Below are 16,154 nucleotides of genomic sequence, written 5' to 3'. Positions count from 1 at the left end.
CTATTCCATGAAGTATTTCCATCCTCACTCCTTTATGGAGAAATGTCGACAGTGGGAAACTCAGGTCTGTTGCATTAGAACTTTGGGGACTCTAGAGAGTGAGGAATATTCTAGCAACTTTCCTGAAGTAGTAAATTCTATTTCAAGAAACCTGGAGTTGATGGTGGTAGAATACAGGCTACAAAACAAGAATGTTTTAGGTGGGACTCTAAACATGAAGACTCATAGATAATTGGGTGGCCTTCAAACCAGGCAGCTGTGGAAAAGTGAGTGACGTGTGTTTTACTGCCTTTCAGATTGCCATGGGGATTCCTCTATATAGGATCAAGGATATCCGGATGATGTATGGGGTACCTCCCTGGGGCGATGCTCCTATTGATTTTGAAAATTCTGCTCACGTTCCTTGCCCAAGGGGCCATGTGATTGCTGCCCGGATCACCAGTGAAAATCCTGATGAGGTAACCCATCACTTAAAAGGTTGATATCTTTTTTTCCTTGGAGATTTTATTATTAAGATATAGTATCTGCAGGGATACTTAAGCAGTATCTTGGGGCCTCCTCTGGGAAGAGAAATTTAGAGGCTTCTCAGAGCAGGTAAATAAGTGACCATTGCCTTGTTGGTCATTCAATCCCAAATTAGGCAGTGTGCGGTCCTCTCTGAATCTGCAACAATGGGCCTTGGCTTCATGATTTCTGTGCATCATTTCCACTTCCTTGTGTGATCAATACAGTTATTACACAGCAAATATCTAAATGTTCTCTTCCTTCCAAAAATAATATGTTCTCTTATTTTCTTCATTCTTAAACAGGGGTTTAAGCCCAGCTCGGGAACAGTTCAAGAGCTGAATTTCCGCAGCAACAAGAATGTTTGGGGTTATTTCAGTGTTGCTGCTGCCGGGGGACTCCATGAATTTGCTGATTCTCAGTTTGGTCACTGCTTCTCCTGGGGAGAAAACCGAGAAGAAGCGATTTCGTGAGTACAAAAGCATTTGACTGTGTTTTGCAAAATACATTTGTGCTAACCTTTCATGAAGGTTTGAGCATGAATATGGGAATCATTTATCTGTTATACAACACTAATATGGACAACCTTTCAATTGTACTTATATTTGTAATGTGTTAAATTATACGGTACGTGGCAGATGTTTTTCTGTTCTGAGCTTTTTCAAGTATTTTTGTTGTCAAATATTTTTACTATCTTTTTAAAGATTTTTATTTATTTATTTGAAAGTCAGAATTACAGAGAAGGAAAGGCAGAGGCAGTGAGAAAGAGAGATCTTCCATCCGCTGGTTCACTCCCCAAATGGCCACCGTGGTCAGGGCTGGGCCAGGCCAAAGCCAGGAGCCAGAAGCAGGGACCGCCAAGCACTTGGGCCATCTTCTGATGCTTTCCCAGGTGCATTAGCAGGGAGCTGGATAGAAAGGGGAGCAGCCAGGTTCAAACCAGCACCCATCTGGGATGCTGGGGTCACAGGCTGCAGCTTTACCCACTATACCACAGTGCTGGCCCAAATATTTTTGATAAATTTACAGTGGTAAATGCTTGACCACAGATGGTATCAAATCATAGACATGACCTATCATTTATCATAAAAATAGAGATAGCTGTAATTTCTGGTAATTAAAATTACTTTTCTTTGACAAGTAAAAATTATATTTATGGTATACCAAATGATGTTTTGATACACATGTACATTATGGAATGGCTAAGTCTGTTTTAACATGTTCTATCTCAAAGATTTATCTTTTATTTTTGTGGTGAGGATTCTTAAAATTATACTCTTAGCAATTTTCAAGTATATAATATATTGTTATTAACAATAGTTACTATGGTATACTCCTGTAGTTATTTAAAATAATGAAATTATACTTTTCAGTTTGTGAAAAGAGTATCAATAAGAGACTTCAATGTACTATAAAGTATACAACACTTTATACAAATATAACTGGTATATCATAAATATTATTAGTATTCTAATCATTATAAATATTAAATATTGAGTTATTAGCAGTTTGCCTGCCTAAAAGTGAGCTTTTTTAAATAAAGGATGGATTTATTTATTTATTTATTTGAAAGGCAGAGTGACAGAAATCTTCTATCTAGTTCACTCCACAAGTGGCTATAGCAGCCAAGGTTGGACCAGGCTAAAGTGAGGAGCCAGGAACTCTATCTAGGTCTCCCACTTGGGTGGCAGGGGCCTAAATAGCAAGGAGTTGGATCAGAAGCAAAGTAGCTAGGATTCTGACCAGTGCTTAATTAAGCCATGCTGACATCACAAGCCTTGGCTTAACCTGCTGTGCCACAATGCCAATCCTAAAAAGTAGAATTTTTGACAGTTTTCAGATAGATATTTTAGAATATCTATCAAAAATTGATAATTAGACTAGTTCTTTATATTTTTTATTTTCTTGTACCTAATATTTGTTATATTCCCTGACCTTTGAAGTATAGACAGAGTAGGAAACCAAAATAATTATTAGCATTGTTGGTTTTTAGTGTTTTCACAAGTAGAAATTTCTGTCTCTACTTTGTCCTTTACAATTTTTCCCATTTATCCAAAACTCTTCAGTGGAAAATTAAAGCAGTGCTCTCTCAAAAAAATGTTGCTAGAGAATTGCCACTTTTTCCCCTTTGACTGCCATGTCCTGCTCTGTGAAAATGAAGGTTTACACTAGTGCTCACAAATTGGTGGCTTTTGTCACCCAGTCTCAGCTCTCAGAAGTGCTTTTTTTTTAAAAAAAAAAAAAAAATATTTATTTATTTATTTTGAAAGTCAGAGTTAACAGAGTAGAGGAAGAGAAAGAGAGAGAGATGGCTGCAATGGCTAGAGTTGGGCCAGGCTGAAGCCAGAAGCCAGGAGCTTCAACCAGGTCTCCTACATGTGTGACAGAGGTTCTATTCTGCTGCCTTTCCCAGGCCATTAGCATGGAGCTGGATCCAGGGACATGAACCGTGCCTGTCTGGGATGCTGGCATTGCAGATGACAGCTTTACCCGCTATGCCACAACACTGGCCTCCATGGATGTTTTTTGATCGACCCAAAGAGTGTTAAATTATTTTTTTATTTTTATTTTTTAAAAAGATTTATTTGTTTATTTGAAAGTCAGAGTTACACAGAGAGGAGAGGCAGGGAGAGAGAGAAAGAAAGAGAAGTCTTCCATCTGTTGGTTCACTCCCCAAGTGGCCACAATGGCTGGGTCTGTGCCCAAAGCCAGGAGCTTCTTCAGAGTCTCCCACATGGGTGCAGGGGCCCAAGGACTTGGGCCATTTTTTATTGCTTTCCCAGGTCATAGCAGAGAGCTGTTACAGAAATGGAGCAGCTGGATCTTGAACCGGTGCCCATATGCGATACTAGTGGTTCAGGCCAGGGCACTAACCCGCTGCACCACAGTGCTGGCCCCATTAAATTCTTCTTTAATATACCAATATTTTAAAATTGGGATATTGATATAATTGAATTTCTGCTTTCTCTTTAAAACTTAATGACAGTGGTTTTGTATTTCATGTGGTAAAAGGCAGCTGAAGTTTTGTTTTGTTGCTGCTTTTAGATGGTATGTGAACTCTGAAGTCCCCACAACCCCCATCCAGGCGTCCTGTGTGTTCCCAGAGTAGCCTCTGTTGGCATTAAGGTTTAAATCTGAATGACACAGACCATGGTGTGTTCCCTGTAACCCAGTCCAGAATCCTTGCTCCTTACTTCTGACCTATTCTGTATATTTCTTTATCATATAAAGCTTACTGTTCATCTTTAAGTGTATTAAAAATGTGGTCTCTGCAATACTTTTTTATTTTTAATTCAAGAGGTAGAGTTATAGACAGAGGGAGAGGCAGAGAGAAAAGTCTTCCATCTGATGGGTCACTCCCCTAATGGCTGCGATGGCCAGAACAGTGCCAACCTGCAGCCAGGAGCCAGGAGCTTCTTCCCTGGGTGCAGGGACCCAAGCTCTTGGGCCGTCTTCCACTGCCTTCCCATGCCATAGTAGATAGCTGGACCTGAAGAGGAGCAGCTGGACACGGACTGGTGCCCATATGAGTGCCTCAGGCAGTCTTAACCCACTATGCCACAGACTGATCCCTAAGTTTGCTTTTTGATGCTGTTCCCAAAGTTCATTCTTCAGTTTAGAGCTTGCTTTGTTTTTGTTTTTTGGTTCTTTTTTGTTTGTTTGTTTTTCTTCTTCACAAAAGGTCTGTATTCTTCAGCTAGGGCATTTGTAGTCTTGTTCTCCAGAATACCCCAACCCATACTTCCAGTATTATACCCCATAGATCATAATTAAAACCATGAGAACAAGACTGTGTCTATCTTGTTACTGCTCTGTCCCCTGAGCGTAGTAAGCATTCAGTAAATGTTTGTTGAATGAATGGGTTTGGCACTAGTTCCTGTCTTCCTATCCTCTGCTTCAGTCATGCCATTCCCCAAACACCTTTTTTTCCTTCTTCCCTTTGTTCTTGCTATTCCCTTTGTCCACTCATTGATTCATTCCCAACAATTATTTACTGAGTACCTACTATGTGCTGGGTCTGGCCATGCAGTGAGAACCAAAATAGAGCCTGTACCCCATGGGACTTTACAGTCCAATGGAAGAAAGACAAATAAGCAAAGCAATTACAACATAAAGTAGTAAGTGTGATGATGGAGGGATCATATAAGGGCATTATAGGAGTAATAGCTGAGTCAGCTGACTCAGGAGGAGGTCAGGAGAGAATTCCAAGAACCAAGAGACATCTAAACAGATACTTGAAGAGTATATAGGGGCCAGCGCTGTGGTGCAGTGGGTTAAAGCCCTGGCCTGAAGCGCAGGCATCCCATATGGGCACCGGTTCTAGTCCCAGCTGCCTCTCTTCCAATCCAGCTCTCTGCTATGGCCTGGGATAGCAGTAGAAGATGGCCCAAGTCCTTGGGCCCCTGCACCCACGTGGGAGACCCAGAAGAAGTCCCTGGCTCCTGGCTTCAGATTCGCACAGCTCCAGCCGTTGTGACCATCTGGGGAGTGAACCAGTGGATGGAAGACCTCTCTATCTCCACCTTTCTCTATAACTCTTTCAAATAAATAAAATCTCTTAAAAAAAAAAAAGTATATAGGAATACAGCAGGCCAAAAGAGGGCATAGAGAGGAGTATAATGTTCTAGGCTGAATGAATTCCTGGACCACCTGAAATACTGTTCCTCTCAAAGCCATCATCTCAGCCCTTGTCAACCTTGTCACATTCCACATTCTCCATGAAACTATAGGATTGTGGATTTTCTGCCTTCTTAGAAGTTCTCCAGCACATTTCTTGAATCTTCCTACTGGCATTTATGACATCTTGCCATACATTTTGAAATGATTGTTCCTACCTGTGTTGTTCCTTATGGGCCTAGCATGTGAGGTATATAATGAATATTTGTTTAATTGAATACCTGTACTATTCAGGATAGACCCTGACCATAAATATACAGAAAGACCTCACTGTATTTGGAATTCTGTTAAAATTAGATCATTTGGGGGCCGACCCTGTGGCATAGCAGGTAAAGCCACCACCTGTGAAGTTGCCATCCCATATGGGTACCAGTTTGAGTCCTGGCTCCTCTACTTCTGATCCAGCTCTCTGCTATGGCATGGGAAAGCAGTAGAAGGTAATGCAAGTCCTTGGACCCCTGCACCCATGTGGGAGACCTGGAAGAAGCTCTGACTTCCGATTGGCGCATCTGTGACCATTGTGGCCAGCTGGGGAGTGAACCAGTGGATGGAAGACCTCTCTCTTTTCCTCTCTCTCTGCCTCTGCCTCTCTAACTCTGCCTTTCAAATAAATAAATAAATAAAGCTTTTAGGCTGGCGCCGCGGCTCACTAGGCTAATCCTCCGCCTTGCGGCGCCAGCACAAGGGGTTCTAGTCCCGGTCGGGATGCCGGATTCTGTCCCGGTTGCCCCTCTTCCAGGCCAGCTCTCTGCTGTGGCCAGGGAGTGCAGTGGAGGATGGCCCAAGTGCTTGGGCCCTGCACCCCATGGGAGACCAGGAGAAGTACCTGGCTCCTGCCATCAGATCAGCGCGGTGCGCCGGCCACAGTGCGCTAGCCGCGGCGGCCATTGGAGGGTGAACCAACAGCAAAGGAAGACCTTTCTCTCTGCCTCTCTCTCTCACTGTCCACTCTGCCTGTCAAATAAATAAATAAATAAATAAATAAAAATAAATAAATAAAGCTTTTAAAAATTAGGTTATCTTAAATTTAACTGGGAAGCAATAAAGGTAATCAGCAAGTCATTGCACAGATATCTAAGTTGAAGCTTCAAAACACTCGCATGTACATGTTGAGCTGGTACCTGTTTGTACCCAATCAGCTCCTCATTGTATGGAAACCTTCAAATTAAGGTATTAGTGTTTATCCAAGTTCGTTCATTTTATATGAATTATATATAAAGTAAATAATGTTTAAGGATAAACTTTTATTTACTAAAATAAAATGTAAGGATGGGGGAATTACTAGCACCCTATTTCTTGTTAGCCAGCAGTAAATGAATGGAATGATATAAACCTACCTAGTGAAAGCTGAGAGTAATTTGCATATAATTTGTCCTGTACTCTCTGTAATACAATGTGTGTGATTTACTGGTGTTCTATTGTAATATCATCCAGAAATCATAAGTTTATTGACTTCTTAGAAATTCTTCAATCTGGAGTACAGATCGTGAGTGAGCACACTTACCTGTGTATCTTCATTTGATCTTGGATCTGTCTCTCCTCTCTGCCAAGACTCCAAAGGAATGAAAAAAGTTCTTTTAAATGATTGGAAAACATGAAGACATTTATTGCTGACACAGACTGACTTCTGTTCTTCTTCCAGAAACATGGTGGTGGCTTTGAAGGAGCTGTCTATCCGCGGTGACTTCCGAACTACAGTTGAGTACCTGATCAAATTGTTAGAGACGGAAAGCTTTCAGCTGAACAGGATCGACACTGGCTGGCTGGACAGGCTAATAGCAGAAAAAGTACAGGTGTGTATGTCTACTTCAGTAAACAACCTGTGAGGGTTGGAGTTTTCTTATGTTTGTGGGTTGATTAGTGCCTGTCACTAGATGAAATTTATTTGATTCAAATTTAAGTGGCTCCTGTTCTACTTGGAAAAACCTAGGGGTCAGTATAATTTTAGTACTTTAAGATTTCTTTTGCCTGTATTTCAGTCATTTTATATGTTGTAGTGTTATTTCCTAGGATGTTTGAAGGAAGGCATGCAGGGGTTGAAATACTGCTGTGTCTTTCTCCATTTGATGTTAACTTTGGTTCAGAGTTACCAGCTTCTGTATCTACCAGGTGCTGATGAGAAGAGCCTCACTGAAACCAACTGTTATCTCTTGATCCTGAATTGCTGAGCTATTCTCAGTTACCCAAGATGCTGTATAAAATCAGTACATCAATCTAAATTATCTAAAGTCCCAAATTCTGGCTATATACTTTTTTTTTTTTTGAGATTATCAGTAGCCACAAAAGCCTATTTTTGATGTGTTTTTTGGTTGACTCCATGGGAATCTTTGGGAGAATAGAGGGAAAGTTGTTTTACATCTCTATTCAAATAGTACCTTTATTTAAATTTCACAAGTACATGTAGTTATTTTTATCTGAAAAAAATCAGTTGGGCAATAAGGATGAAGATCTCTGTGAGCTGCTTGTTAAGGGGCCGTGGTGCCCCGTGACCTTGTCTTTATTCTGGTACTCTTTTCTTCCAGGCAGAACGCCCTGACACCATGTTGGGAGTTGTGTGTGGGGCTCTCCATGTGGCAGATGTGAGCCTGCGGAATAGCATCTCCAATTTCCTTCACTCCTTGGAAAGGTAGGCTTTGTTTCCCATAGGCTGAATAGCGGACCAGTGTCCTGCATACAAGCCTGAAGCTCCCCTGGGCCTCCAATGTATTTATCTGTGCATCTCTGGCAGCTCATAAATGCTGCTTGGTATTCACAAACCATGGTGGCACGGGAGACAGGGGATATAGGAATTTATAGCAAATTATTTTGAGACTTTTGTTGCAGATTCTAGAAATTAGCTTCTGCCATAATTACACTTTAAAAATCTGGAATCCAGCTGCAATAAACATTCTGTCCTATATAACCATCAAATCTCCCCAAATCCTAATGATAAAAATCTGGTGTTTCTCCCTAGCATTGAACCCTAAATATTTTATATATTACCTGTACCACCTTTTGGGAATTAATAATCGAGGCTGATACTCAAGATGAGTCTTTCAAGTAGAAGGTCAGGCATGTTTGGGGCTTTAACTAATTTCTCACACTGATTCTGGACACTAAGCTCTGCCTTGGGGTCCCCAGAGGAATGGTCCCGGGGGCTAATCATTTTAAAGCACTTTAATCACAGGTACTTTATTTCCTTGTGTGTTCTAAGACGTATATCAACTCGTTTCTGAGGTGCCTGAAAGGAAGAAAAGAAAAAATTTTGAAAATTGGACTGAGATTGAAAGCCCTGAGATAAACATCTTTCTCCACGTTACTCCTGTGCACTAAAACCTCCAGCAGCTCGCCTTTCCCTTCTGTATCAAATCTAAATCCCTCTGTGATGCTCAACTCCCTGTATACCCTGGCCCTTTCCTGCCAGTCCAGTCTTACTCATTTTTGTTTCTTAACATTCAGTCCTGACCTCATTAAATGATTCCCCTGCCTGTGTACAGATATGTTGCATACAATCTCTTCGGCAGTCACCTTACCCTCTTTAATGTTCTTATTTTCAATTTACTTTTTTATTTAAAAATTTTATTTTTATTTAGTTATTTATTTATTTTTGACAGGCAGAGTGGACAGTGAGAGAGAGACAGAGAGAAAGGTCTTCCTTTGCCATTGGTTCACCCTTCAATGGCCGCCGCGGCCGGCGCGCTACGGCGGGCACACTGCGCTGATCGGAAGGCAGGAGCCAGGTGCTTCTCCTGGTCTCCCATGGGGTGCAGGGCCCAAGCAGTTGGGCCATCCTCCAGTGCACTCCCTGGCCACAGCAGAGAGCTGGCCTGGAAGAGGGGCAACCGGGACAGAATCCGGCATCCCGACCGGGACTAGAACCCGGTGTGCCGGCGCTGCAAGGCGGAGGATTAGCCTAGTGAGCCGCGGCACCGGCCAAATTTTATTTTATTTTTTTAATTATTTGAAAAGTAGAGTTACAAAGAGAGAGGGAGAGACAGAGTGAGGTAGGGTTGGGGGGAGATCTTCCACACGCTGGTTTACTCCCCATATGGCTGCAACAGCCGGGGCTGGATCAGGCTGATGCCAGGAGCCTGGACTTCCATGTGGGTGGTGGGGGCCCAAGTACATAGGCCATCTTCTGCTGCTTTCCTACGAGCATTAACAGGAGCTGGATTGAAAGTGGAGCAGCCAGGGCTCAAACCTGCACCCATATGGGATCCTGGTGTTGCAGGTGGCCGCTTAACCCAAAAGTTTTATATATTTGAAATGCACAGAGAGAGTGCATTCCCTTCTGTTGATTCACTTTCCAGATACCTACAGTCCTTTGGGGTGGGGGACCAAAGCTGGGAGCAGAACATTAAATCTTGAATTACCACATGATCCATTAGTACCACTTCTGAGTATTCCAAAAGAATCGTTAATTAGAATCTCAAAGAGATACGCACACACTCATGTTCATAGCAGCATTAGTCAGAGTAGACAAAAGGTGGAAGCAACCCAAATACCCACTGATTGTTGAATGGATAAACACAATGTGTGTGTGTGTGTGCACGCGTGCGTGCGTGTGCACGCATGTGCGCACAATGAAATCATCCTGAGCCTTAAAAAGGAAGGAAATTCTGACATATGCTAAAACATGGAGGAACCTTAAGGACATTTTCTTAGTGAGATAAACCAGTCACAAAAAAGGTAAACACTAGATGTCTTACTCATATGAGTTATCAAGCATAATCAAACTCGTAAAGACAAATTAAATGGTGGTTGCTAGCATCTGGAGGGAGGAAGAAATGGGAGTTTTTTATTGAGTGTAGAGTTTTGATTTTGCCAGGTGAAAAGATTCTGGAGATTGGTTACAAAATAATGTGACTGTACTTCTAGAACTAAATAAGACTGTTAAGGTGGTCAATTTTATGTTACATGTATTTTACCACAATTAAAAATAGAACTTGTGGCATAGCGGGTTATGCCTCTGCTCATGGGGCTGCCATCTCATGTGAGCACTGGATTAAGTCTGGCTACTCTTCTTCCAATCCAAGTCTCTGCTAATGTCCCTGGGAAAGCAGCAGAGGATGACCCAAGTACTTGGGTGCCTGTCAACCGTGTGGGAACCCTGGATGGCCCTCCCCCAGCTGTTGGGGCCATTTGGGGAATGAATCAACAGGTGGAAGGTCTCTGTCTCTCTCTCTTTGTCACTCTGCCTTTCAAATAAATCTTAAGAGGAGTAATTGTTTAGCCTGGTAGATATGACACTTGTGTCCCATATAGGAGGGCTTGGGTTCACTTCAAGGTTCCAGCTCCTGACTCTAGTTTTCTCCAATGTAAATGTTGGGAGGCAACAATGATGGCTCAGGTAATTGGGTTCCCTGCATGGGAGACCTGGATGCATTCTTAGCTCCAGACTTTAGCTTTGGTCTAGCCCTGGCCATTGCAGACATTTAGAGAGTGAACCAGGGAACCTTCTCTGTCTCTTGTCTCTCAAAAAGTAAAAAATAATTTAAAAAAATCAAATGTTATATGGTTCACTCAAAATTTATGTGATTAGTCCCTTACAGATGGTGTTTAGGTGGTTTGTTTTGATATTCCAGAAACTGCTAAATCATTAATGTCTGAGATTTCCTTATAAACTCTGGAAGTTCACTAAGAGTAAGTAATTTCACATTGTTCTTTCAGGGGTCAAGTCCTTCCTGCTCATACACTTCTGAACACAGTAGATGTTGAACTTATTTATGAGGGAGTCAAGTATGTACTTAAGGTATGCTGAACCCATTGAAGCCTGCAGCTTACTTTTTGTCTCTCTTTGTTAGCTCATTCTCTTTAGGTCAAGAGATGGGGGGAAGTTCAGTTTAGTGTAGGGATGGGAGTGCTAGTGAAATTACTTTTTTATTTGTGTCAATAACCTGAAACCATATTTGATGATTCTATGAAAATCTTAGTTGTTTCACATATACCAATACAAGATAAAGGGGGGACAGGGAGAAGCAACAGAAGCAGCCCGGTGTGCTTGCAGTGGGACTGAGTTATCCATCCCAGTGACATTGACGACTTTCCTCCTTAGAGCATTGTTAAGTACGGAGATTTTGTGTGGAGCCACCTGGAAGGACTCACTGAATCACCCGTTTTGGTTCTTTTGCGCTGCAGGTGACGCGCCAGTCTCCCAACTCCTACGTGGTCATCATGAATGGCTCCTGTGTGGAGGTGGATGTGCACAGGCTCAGTGATGGGGGTCTGCTCCTGTCCTACGACGGCAGCAGTTACACAACATACATGAAGGAGGAAGTGGATAGGTGAGTGGCACTCTGAGGTCTGTTTGCTCGTGATTGTGTCAGTTTTTTTCTCTTATTAGTCACTAGTTCTCAGTATTTTTCCAGGACTGCTTTGGTATTCATTTTTAACTTACCAAAAACCAAAAAGAACATGTACTTATCAAAAACTTGAGTGATGCACAAATATTTACAATTAAAACCATGTCTCCCTACCACTATAATAGGTGGACAATGAAAAATAATTCCTGTCTTTATAAGCAACCACTGTTCCTCTGTATTTTTGTAGGAATTTTATCTGTATATTCAAGGTACATGTATGCACATACTGAATTTTCCTTTATGCTTACACAAACAAAAATATCCTTTATACACTGTCTGCAGATTATTTCCTTTAATGTATATTGTAGAATACTCAGTACAAAGGATAGTGTTCTGAAACTTGAGTGAACTGATACATTAAGAACATTGCCTAAAACATAGAATTGTTGCTTATTACATCATCATCATCTTTGTATTTGTTTTTATAGAGGTGCCTGTTCTTTTTAATGGTTGTGTAGTATTCCACTATAGCAATGTACCATAATTTATTTAATCTTAGCCTTACTGGAGGAAATTTTTACCTAGCATTATAACCAAAATGGGATGGACATTGTGTGTGTGTGTATGTGTAAAGAAGTTTTCAGGTCATTTTTCTTTTGAGATTGATGTATTCTACCTTTTTCCTTTATACCATGAGGCACTATTCGCTTGCTTACTCCTACCTGTCTCCTAGATACCGCATCACGATTGGCAATAAAACCTGTGTGTTTGAGAAGGAAAATGACCCTTCGGTGATGCGCTCACCTTCGGCTGGGAAGTTAATCCAGTACATTGTGGAGGACGGAGGCCACGTGTTTGCTGGGCAGTGCTATGCTGAGATTGAGGTCAGGGAAGTGAACCGGCTGTCAGGATGTGGGAGGGAGGGTAGGTTGGGATGGACCAGGACAGAAATGTAACAGAAAGGAAATAGAAATAGAAAGAACATGTGTTGGCTTAATTGGAGCTATGAACCTGAAGATTTTAGAAACAAAAGGCTCACAGTTATTCTTTGACAGATGAGGACTCTAACTCTAAAAATAGGTAATAAGCAGTAGCGTTTATTGAATATTAGATGTTGTGCTGACTGCTGGTTATACAGAAAAATATGATAGGTGGAGCCAGAGCACAAAACTGACCAGTAATGAAATGGACATTCTAAGGGGGTTAAGCACAGAATGTGAAGGGCTACCTAATCCAAATCAAGGTAGAGTGCACAGGGGCCGGCATTGTGGCTTAGCAGGTAAAGCCTCCACCTGCAGTGCCAGCATCCCATATGGGTGCTGGTTCAAGTCCTGGCTGCTCTTCTAATCTAGCTCTCTGTTATGGCCTGGGAAAGCAGTGGAAGATGGCCCAACTCCTTGGGCCCTGCACCCATGTGGAAGACCTGGAAGAAGCTCCTGGCTCCTGGCTTCACAACTGCTCAGCTCTGGTAGTTGCAGCCATTTGGGGAGTGAACCAGCAGATTGAAGATTTTTTTCTCTGTCTCTCCCTTCTCTGTCTGTAACTCTACCTCTCAAATAAACAAAATTTAAAAATAAAAGGTAGAGTGTACAGTAAGGGAAGAAACCCTGAAAGCAGAAACACTTGCTCTTAGTTTATTTTTAAATTTATTTGAAAGACAGAGTTACAGAGGGAGGTAGAGACAAACAGAGAAGTCTTCCATCCTCTGGTTCACTCCCCAATTGGCCGCAACGGCCGGAGCTGTGCTGATCCGAAGCCAGGAGCTTCTTCCCGGTCTCCCATGCAGGTACAGGGGTCCAAGGACTTGGGCCATCTTCTACTGCTTTCCTGGGCCATAGCAGAGAGTTGGATGGGAAGAGGAGCAGCCGGGACTAGAACCGGCGTCCATATGGGATGCCAGCGCTTCAGGCCAGGGTGTTAACCTGCTGTGCCACAGCAACGGCCCCTGCTCTTAGTTTTAAAAATAGGTAGTAGCAGATCAGGTGAAGTAGGGCAGGGAAGGTTTAAAGCTGAAGGATGGGAGCCAGTGTCGTGCACAGGTGAAGCCACACTTTGTGATACCAACATTCCCTGTCCAAGTGCTGGTTTTTGAGTCCCAGCTGCTCCACTTCCAATCCAGTTCCCTGCTATTGTCCTAGGAAGGCAATGGAAGATGGCCCAAGTACTTGGAGCCCTGCCACCCACATGGGAGACCTGGCTCCTGGCTTTGGCCTGGCCCAGCTATTGTGGCCATTCTGGGGAGTGAATCAGCCCATAGGCATTCTCTGCCTGTCTCTCCCTCTCTCTCTCTGCCTTTCAAATAAATAATTTTTTTTTTTAACTTGAAGGAGTAGCAGGTACAGAAAAGAGATTATGGTGTATTTAAGGAACTCCAAGTATATGTTGATACTGCTGGAAAATAGATTAAAGTTTAGTAGGGAGTAGCAAACAAAAATGCTAAAGATGCTGTTTGAGGTCTTGAAGGATCTGATAAGCCATACTAGTAAGTTCAGACTGGCCTGGAGGCCGTGGGAAATTGTTGAAGGAATTTTAATTGGAAAAGTGATAGGACGAGATTTCGGCTCTTGAATGATTGCTCTCAGTGAGCTTTCTGTAGGTGTGGAGCAGGTAGGGAAACATCTTAGGTGTCTGAAGTACTCCAGGCTAGCAATGGTGAGGGTCTACACCAGAGGCATGGCAGGAAAGGAAGGTTTTGAGCGAGGTTTAGAAGAAATGCTTGGCAGAGGTTGCTAATTGGTAGGTAGAGGAGGAAAAGTAGTAAAGAATAACCCTGAGGTTGTAGCAGGGATGCCTCAGGGAGGCAGACCGAAAGTGAACATCTAGCTTCACTGGGATGAGGAGGCTCAGTTCCTCCTTTCTAGGTATCAAACAAGCAAAATCACAAACTGGTAAGATGCATTTAAAAATTAGAAACAGGAAGTTTGGGTAACTTATTTTTTAAATTCTTTTATAATTTTTTTAAGATTTATTTTATTTATTTGGAAAACAATTACAGAGAGAGGTAGAGCCAGAGAGATAGATCGGTCTTCCATTCTGCTGGTTCACTCCCCAAATGACTGCAATGGCCAGAGCTGAGCTGAACCAAAGCCAGGAGCCAGGAGCTTCTTCCAGGTCTTTCACATGGGTGCAGGGGCCCAAGGAGTTGGGCCATCTTCTACTACTTTCCCAGGCCATAGCAGAGAGCTAGATGGGAAGAGGAACAGCCAGGACTCAAACCGGCACCCATATTGGATGTCAGTGCTGCAGTGCACTGTGCCACAGTGCCGGCCCTATAACATTTATTTATTTATTTATTTGAGAGGTGGAGTTACATACAGAGGGAGAGACAAAGAGTAAAGTCTTCCATCCACTGGTTCACTCTCCAGATGGTCACAATGGCCAGAGCTGGGCTGATCTGAAGCCAGGAGCTTCTTCCAGGTCTCCACGGGGGTGCAGAGGCCCAAGCACTTGGACATCTTCCACTGCTTTCCCAGGCCATTCATTAGCAGAGAGCTGGTTGGGAAGAGGAGCAGCCGGGCACAAACTGCTGCAGGCAGAGGCTTAACCTGAGTCACAGCACCAGCCCCTCAGTAGCCATTACTAATCCTCCAAGTTAGCTCCTGACAAAGTTTCTGTCTGCTTAGGTAGCCCTAGATTTGATAGAGTCCCATTTCTCTGGGTTGCATTAAGTGTACTCCAAGTTAGGTGGTGGGAGAAAGCCTGGCTTCTTGAAATTCTTCATCTTTGTTAATAGAGGTCAAGACTCTCATTCTGTATTTTTTACTATAGGTGATGAAGATGGTGATGACCTTAACAGCTGCAGAATCTGGCTGTATCCATTATGTCAAGCGACCAGGAGCAGCTCTTGATCCTGGTTGTGTCATAGCCAAAATGCAGTTGGATAACCCCAGCAAGGTTCAGCAGGTGAGGGACAAGGTACTCTCCAAGAGCTGAAGAAGGTTGTAATTTGGGGCAGAGCAAGTGATTTCAGTGCTTGCTTCGCCAGTTTTTTTTTTTTTTAATTATTATTCTAATCTCATGCCTTCTGTTTGTACCTATAGTATAGTATCATAGAACTAGAATTTGCAAGAATATGGTACTCAAACTAATTTGCTCCACTGACTTCTGTCCTGGTAGTTGGGTGTGGTGAGGGGCTGTCTGGAGTTTGAAGGATGACTCTAAGTCACAAAGGTGTGGTTGTACCCAGAATCGAGGGTAAGAGCTGACTTGCTCTGTCGTTGGGATTGACAGGCGGAGCTTCACACAGGCAGCCTGCCGCAGATCCAGAGCACAGCGCTGCGCGGCGAGAAGCTCCATCGAGTGTTCCACTACGTGCTGGATAACCTGGTTAACGTGATGAATGGCTACTGCCTTCCTGACCCTTTCTTCAGCAGCAAGGTATGCCTCACAGCTTCCAGGGAAGCGACAGACGCACAGGACTCTCAGCTGCAGAACAGTGGGAAGGGTGTTCTAAGAGGGAGAGAAAGAAAGCTGTTTGGCTTAGAACTTTCTCCTACCTTATTTTTTTTAAATGTATATTATCTAAAACAAAAAAGTGGTTTTTTTTTCTGTTTTCTTCTTTTTTTTTTTTTTCATTTATTTGAAAAGCAGAGAGACAGAGACAGACAGAAAGAGCTCCCATCCACTGTTTCACTCCCCAAACAACAGCTGGGGGTGGGCTAGGCTGTGGGTCTCCCATGTGGCTCACCGGGA

At 42.8% G+C, this 16,154-nt stretch overlaps 1 protein-coding gene across 10 annotated transcripts in view; it reads left to right on the top strand.

The window, feature by feature from the left end:
- The window catches only part of ACACA (acetyl-CoA carboxylase alpha), a 318,070-nt gene that overhangs the window by 140,660 nt on the left and 161,256 nt on the right, over positions 1 to 16,154 (top strand). For all 10 annotated transcript variants that reach the window (XM_008271159.4, XM_008271164.4, XM_051824672.2 and 7 more), the window contains 9 exons: positions 297 to 458; positions 810 to 973; positions 6,824 to 6,974; positions 7,704 to 7,807; positions 10,831 to 10,912; positions 11,299 to 11,444; positions 12,196 to 12,346; positions 15,231 to 15,365; positions 15,693 to 15,839. In XM_008271159.4, coding sequence (XP_008269381.2) covers positions 297 to 458; positions 810 to 973; positions 6,824 to 6,974; positions 7,704 to 7,807; positions 10,831 to 10,912; positions 11,299 to 11,444; positions 12,196 to 12,346; positions 15,231 to 15,365; positions 15,693 to 15,839 — 1,242 coding nt within the window. The remainder of the gene's footprint in view (positions 1 to 296; positions 459 to 809; positions 974 to 6,823; positions 6,975 to 7,703; positions 7,808 to 10,830; positions 10,913 to 11,298; positions 11,445 to 12,195; positions 12,347 to 15,230; positions 15,366 to 15,692; positions 15,840 to 16,154) is intronic.

This window comes from Oryctolagus cuniculus, chromosome 17 (assembly GCF_964237555.1).
Source record: "Oryctolagus cuniculus chromosome 17, mOryCun1.1, whole genome shotgun sequence".
Lineage (NCBI taxonomy): Eukaryota > Metazoa > Chordata > Mammalia > Lagomorpha > Leporidae > Oryctolagus > Oryctolagus cuniculus.
The sequence above is the reverse complement of the archived record's forward strand: the minus strand, read 5'-3'. Positions and strand labels throughout refer to the sequence as shown.